Source organism: Euprymna scolopes, chromosome 29 (assembly GCF_053919585.1).
Source record: "Euprymna scolopes isolate OS-2025 chromosome 29, ASM5391958v1, whole genome shotgun sequence".
In the NCBI taxonomy this organism is placed as follows: Eukaryota; Metazoa; Mollusca; class Cephalopoda; order Sepiida; family Sepiolidae; genus Euprymna; species Euprymna scolopes.
This window is the reverse complement of record NC_136510.1, coordinates 10661404-10668365: the sequence shown is the minus strand read 5'-3', so window position 1 is coordinate 10668365 and position 6962 is coordinate 10661404. Positions and strand designations below refer to the sequence as shown.

Below are 6962 nucleotides of genomic sequence, written 5' to 3'. Positions count from 1 at the left end.
TCATTTCTTGTATTATATTCTGTTTAGGCCGCCGAAGTCAACATTTGCCTTAAAACCTCCGACTGTCTCTAGCTCCGTAACTATCACGAATTAATTAGAACCTATCATTTGTAGACTATTTGTTTGCAAAATACCTAAAAAATAAATAAATAAAAATTAAGTAAATTAAAAACAAAACAAAAAAAAACCCATAAAAATCATAAAACAAAAAACATGTATGGTTCCCGTGTCAAAAAAGGTCCCCAAGATAGTCGACATGCGGTATCCCCCCCTCTCTCTCTCTCTCTCTCTCTCTCTCTCTCTCTCTCTCTCTATATATATATATATATATATATATATATATATATATATTCTAATAATCTCGCTTTGGCTATGGAAAAAAAGCACATATAGAGGAAAGCGACATCGGGCACTTACTAAACATGTTCGATTTTGTTAAACTATAATGAAAGTTCTATCTATTAAAGCTTTTTTCTAGATAATAAATCTACTTAAAGTAATTTCTCAAATAAAATTTTTGAATAGTCTTTGTTTTTATATTGTTGTTTGTTCGATTTTATTATTATTATTATTATTATTATTATTATTATTATTTTCTTTCTTTCTTTTTCAACGTGGGGAAAATCGTAGAATCACCGACCGTAAGGAAATTCGCGGGCTTCGAGTCGCGAAAAACGGCAGTTGTATAGGAAGCAGTGAGGAGGAGGAGGAGTGAAAGAGGGGAAAGTGGGAGGTAAAGAACAGAGGGGGAAGGAGGAGTTTGCCGTTGGTGGAGTGGAGAAGCATTAGTAATAATAGTAGTAGTAGTGGTGGTGGTTGTAGTAGTAGTAGTAGTAGTGCGAACAAAATCGCACGCGCACTTGCAAGCGTTCAAGTCCGGCAAAACCAGAAGTGAGAGAGAAAGAAAATGAGGCAATTTTAAAATAAAAGCTTGCTTTCTCTCTCTCTTATATACCTACCTAGACTGGGTCGGACTACGGACTGGCATTTTTTTAATTTTTACCTATAAAATCATCCTCTTGAACAAAACAAACAAAAAAGTCTCCCCCCCCCTACTCCCATATGCAGGTACATCGAATAACAATTACAACAGCAACTGATTGGATATTTACCCTTTTTTTACGCGATTTTTATTACAGCTTTTGGAGAAAAGAATCGTTTGGCTTTTTCTTAAAACCCGAAAACGAGATCTGTTTGTGAAAGAGAAGGGGGAACGACCCCTTTTTATATTCAAGAAAAAAAAAAGTTATGTCAATTTATTTCTAAAACATATAATTTTTCTGTTGTGAATCGTGTTTACATTTTTTTTTATCAGATATATATTTTTTAAACTTTTTATATAAATTTATATTTCTTTTTGTAATCGCTAATATAAAATAAAAGTATATAGTAATATCTACTATATCAAAATAAAAAATATACCTAATACATAAAATACAATAATAGTTTGCCAGTAAACACACACACACACACACACACATATATATATATATATATATATATATATATATATATATACACTCTTCCCCTCCACTCCCAAAAAGTAATCATGGATTTATCCAATAGCGAAACACCCCTTCCACACCCGTTTAAGTTTGTAAGCACAAATATAAAATTTCGAATTAATTTATTTTAACTGAGAATCCGCATTCATGTAAAGTTTTTTTTATATTAAAATTATTTTTTACTTATTTTTTTTTTTTTTTTTTTTTTTTAAACAAATATTTTTTAATTAAAAGATATTGATTTTTTTTTTTTTTTTTTTTTTTTAAGAAAGGGGACGGGGTAAATTAATAGCCGCTCAATTTTTTTTTTTTTAATTTGGAGTTGCAACCTAATGATTTTTAAATATCATGTTATTCTAGAGCCGATGGGAGGAGAAATAGAAAAATAAATATTTTCGCACAACAGAAAAATTATTAAAATTCCCAGTAATGAATTGTTTGTATTGATTTTATTTTTATTTTAAGTGAGGTTAAAAAAAAGAAAAAGAAAGCCAAAGATTTTTTTTTTTTTTTTTTTTTTTAAATATATTTTGGATAAAACACATCTTCGGAAATCCATTGGAAACTTACAATGGGGAAAGACCAGGGTTTATTTAATGCGATAAAAAACCAAGATATTTCGAATGTTCAAAAAATCTTGTCAAAAGCCGTCAAACCCGTAAAAAACAGTAAGTATGACTTTTTCTTTCTTTTCTAATTTTTTTTTAATGATTTTTTTTTTTTTTTTTTTTACCTAGAGGATTTCTACCACAACGTTTCAGTCGATGTAACCGCCGACCTTCTTCAAGTGCATTTTTTGTTTTCGAACATGGACCTGCTGATCAAGCTTAATTATTTTTATTATTTTAATTCGGTACTCATGCAGAGAGTGATCCGTGCTGAAATAATAACGTTATTATTTAAAAAGCTATTCTTAACATGGGGGGAGGGTGTTTTGACAAAACACTGTTTTGTACCTATTCTGTACTTTAACCTTACAATTGAATAAAAAAAAACATTTCTTAAAACTTTAATTAAACGTGAAAATACGATTTAAAAAAATAGCGCGGATCACTCTCTGCATTAGCACCTTTTAATTCTTATACTTAAATCTTAGGTAATCTAAAGTGACATTTTCTTTTTTGACAACTTTATTTATCCGGTGTTGTCCGGACAAAGAACATGGTATTTTTTTTATTTTTTTATCAAATCTCCTCAATCCTGCCTGTAAACCGTTTTGGGGTGGACTTGGCCACCCATATTTTGTTTCTTTTTCAGACCTGTACGAGTGTTCACCCCCTAAAAATGCGTGTTTTTAAGTTTTTTTTTTTCTTTCTGGCGATTATCATAGATTACAGGCTTAAGTATCATATTAGCAGAACATTTTTTGAAAAAAAAAAAAATTAATTGATAACTTTTAAGGAGGGGGTTCATTTTCTCATTATAACGTTCTAATCACGTGACACGTCATTAAAGAAATGGACAGGGAGTCAGTGAGTGAACCCCCTTCTTAAAAATCTTTTTTTCCAAATTGTTTTCGCTATTGACAATCATCGGAAACAAATTTTTAAAAAACGTAAAACACGCATTTTTAGGGGGTGGGCAGTGGGCACTCTCGTACAGGTTAGATTCGCCTCTTTTTTTTTTTTTTTTATAAGTGAAGTAAGTGTGTACCACTGATTCAATACTTCTACAGAATTTGAACCGAACTCTGTACTTGTATAATTTACTGGCGGTGCTTTTTTTTTTTTTTTTTTTTTTAGATACAATTTTCAAGTTCAACTCAATTTTAACTGTCTTTTTATTAAATTATGTGAAAATACAGAATAGTTAACAAAGCTCCCATCCTCATGATAAGAATGGCTTTCTTACATTATTTCAGCACGAGCCGTAAACTGTACAAATACTCTCAATTGTTTATATTGTTAATCTAACCTAAGATTTTGGTTCTAGGTCAGCAAAATTCAATTTGGTTCGGTTCAAATTCTGTAGAAGCACCTATAAAATTACGGGATATAAAGAAAATAGTTAAAATACTCATGTTTGGGACTTCTCTATTTTTATTCTAATAAATCTTCGATTAATGATATCAAAATAATTTCGTATGATTTTTTCTTTCTTTTTATCAAAGTTACATATAGGCAAGAAACACGTTTCGTAAACAACTTCACATAAAAAAAACATCGGCAAATTTTTACTTTGTTTCTACCTTATCATTTTTCTTTTAAAATGGCAACTTGGATAGATTTTCTGGGATGCTGAAAACGAATATCGCATTTAAATTCTTCGCAAATAATTAGTTTTCCGGATATTAAGCAATGCAATTATGTTATAAGTGGTGGCCATTGTTGTACGCGCCCATATCCCCATCTTTATTTCACCATTTTTGCTCGTATCTATAGTAATTCGATCACCATTCTTAGTATCACTCGATGTTAAGTTAAATTCCGCGAATTTAGCCTTTTTTGAGATTTTAAAAAGCGAAATTCAAAAAAAACATCGGCCTAAAACATCGAGTGGTTCTAAAATGGATGACCGATTTATTGCAAGGTTGCATTAGAAACTGAACACCCCCTTATAAATATTTAAATATTGACCACCGACAACCCCTTTTCCCCCCAATCTGGTAGATTAGTGTCCATCGATAAAAATTCGCTATAAACATCGAAAAAAACAAAAACAGCAACAAAAAACTAAAAGTAAAAAACATAAGGGGGCAAGATTCTTTAGGTCCGCACTTTTTAAATTTAGCTTTATTTTATGCCATTTCATTCATTAATGTAAAAAAATATTCAATGAATAGTAACTAATATATATATATATATATATATATATATATATATATATATATATATATATACGATTTCTGTTACAACTTTACTTCCGATTTCCCCTTCGTTTTTAATTTTTTACAGTATCTTTTGTTTATTAAATTGTCAAATGAACGTGCAGAATAAATAAAGGAAGCCCCTCCCTCTCTCTTTAAAGTAAGCCAAAAATATGCGCACTTGCGTGTACAACAATGGCCACCACTTTTAACATAAGGAATTTTATTGCTTAATATTCGGAAAATTACTTTTTCGCAGAAAATTTTAATACGATATTCGTTGTCAGCATACCTGAATACATTTATGAGTTATCATGTTAAGGTGGAAACTAAGTAATAACGTTATTGTTTAGAGAAAAAAAAGCGTCTTGGGAGGAGCAACCGGAAGTGAAGAGGAAGCAGTAATCGTAATGATAAAAAAATAATAAACACGTAATTATCACAGTTACATTGAGGCGAGAAAATATCACACGCTTAAAACAAATTTCCGTGCACACACGCATTTGTTCAAGTGTTCTTTTAAAATCCTGTAGAACGGAGTTGATCAATATTCTATTTTTACTCAAGAAATGGTGGCCTTTTGTCAGACTTTAGAAATTAATACTAAAAATAGGTTGGAAATATTTTATCGAACAGAAACGGAGATAAAACACGGATATTTCTCTTCGAAAGATTTAATACATATAAAAAGAAGGGACCACATACATCTTTTCTTTGTGTGGCTATCAGCTAGTCGGCCTTGTATATACGTTGTAATACGTTTATAGATATTGAAGCAGGATTTTTTAATTATAAAATTAATAATTTAACTAGTTTAAAAATAAATATATGAAGCCAAAAAGATGTAAACAGTCTCGTCTTAAACGAATAATAATAATAATAATAATAATAAAAAATAACTGCTATTTTTAACGGCATAACACGTGTCATGTATTGACCTGGTCAGAGTTGATTGAGGTCAGTCGACACAAATAAAACGTCTTTATTTTAAGGCGGAACACAACGTTAGATACACGTGAACTCGTTTCAATAATTTCGCAACGTTTCGGCCGATGTAACCTGCACCATTCTTTAAGTACAGCTTCATTGGCTTTTGTTAAGAGTCGTACTTCTTTGTTTACAAAGCCATCGGCGGAAGTGACGTCAGATAAATTTTAAAGTACGGATGACCAACACTGTATCTTTTTTTTTTTTTTTTTTAAAGCAAATATGAAAATACAAGTTTTCTTCAGTCTTTATAAGAAAATACGATGCTTGTGCACTTACTGATCCGCGCTATTTTTTAAATCGTATTTCCAAGTTTAATTAAAGTTTTATGGGGATTTTTTTTTATTCCATTGTAAGGTTAAATTAAAGAATATGTACAAAACACCCTCCCCTCCCCATGTTAAGAATGGCCTTTTAAATAATAACGTTATTATTTCAGCACGGATCAATAAGAGCACTAGTACCCAAAATAATAATAGTTATCATAAAAATGATTATAAACTGTTGTTTTTTTTAATATATGGGTTTGTATTACTGTACACATAGATTCGAAAAAGTTGTCAAAAAACAAATATATAACAAATAAATGTCATCAAAGGCAAAATAAGTTACTTTTCTACCTAACTGGATATAATTTTCGTGTTTTTATTCAATTTAACATGTTTATTCAGCTCGAAAAGCATACAGTGTTTACCGATGTATTGGAAAATTCAAAATGGCGGCCGACTCTCTCTCGGAGAGGGTAAGTTTGGGAAAAGGTATTATAAATAATAAAGTAGACAAAATACTGTTAGAAACTCGCTCAATATATGTTACCGTGACATAATTTGACATATATTCGGTTGTTTTTTAATAGTATTTTGTCTAGTTTATTATTTATAACATCTTTTCCTAAACTTACCGTGTTAAAAAGACAGTCGGGCGCCATTTTGAATTTTCCAATACATCGGTAAACACTGCATGTTTTTCGAGCTGAATAAACATGTTACATTGAATAAAAACACGAAAATTATATCCAGTTAGGTAGAAAAGTAACTTATCTTGCCGTATTTGTTTTTTGACAACTTTTTCGAATCTGTGTACAGTAATACAAACCTAAAAGTTTAAATAAAGATCGTTTGAATAAAATTTCTATCTTTACATTTGCTTAAAAAAAAAAAGTACGATGTCGGTCATCCGTACCTTAAAATTTGATGTCACTTCCGACAGATGACTTTGTAAACAAAAAGCCGCTTTATTGAATTCTGGAAATTCGAGCTGAAACCGTTATTTAAATCTACGGAGGTAGATTGTTCTCATCTCTTCAACCACGGACGGATTTAAACATTAATTTATAGTAAGTTTTTATCGTCTGATTTGAACCTTCAATCTCCAGTAGACACTCCTTATTTACTTGCCTCCCCACGAGGGCAGTTAGACGCAAACCCCGTTTTTATAGTGAGGAAAATTCACCTTCCCCCCAAAAGAAACTGGGGCAAAAATAAAGATACTTAATGCAGAACACGAACTGTGCTGAAATATAACACTATTTTATTTTATTTCTTTTTTTACATGGGATTAAGGTATCAAGGTCCGGAAGCCACTCGGGGATAAGGGTTATTGCGTGTGTACACTAGTCAATGGGATAATATCTTAGTAATCGTTAGTAATGGAGATTTGATAAA

The 6962-nt window shown here is 30.8% G+C and overlaps 1 protein-coding gene across 3 annotated transcripts in view; it reads left to right on the top strand.

The window, feature by feature from the left end:
- Positions 1-1746: 1746 nt before the first annotated feature.
- LOC145252478 (caskin-2-like) overlaps positions 1747-6962 on the top strand; it is a 969745-nt gene continuing 964529 nt past the window's right edge. For all 3 annotated transcript variants that reach the window (XM_080111905.1, XM_080111904.1, XM_080111903.1), the window contains exon 1: positions 1747-2173. In XM_080111905.1, coding sequence (XP_079968031.1) covers positions 2077-2173 — 97 coding nt within the window. In that variant the 5' untranslated portion in view covers positions 1747-2076. The remainder of the gene's footprint in view (positions 2174-6962) is intronic.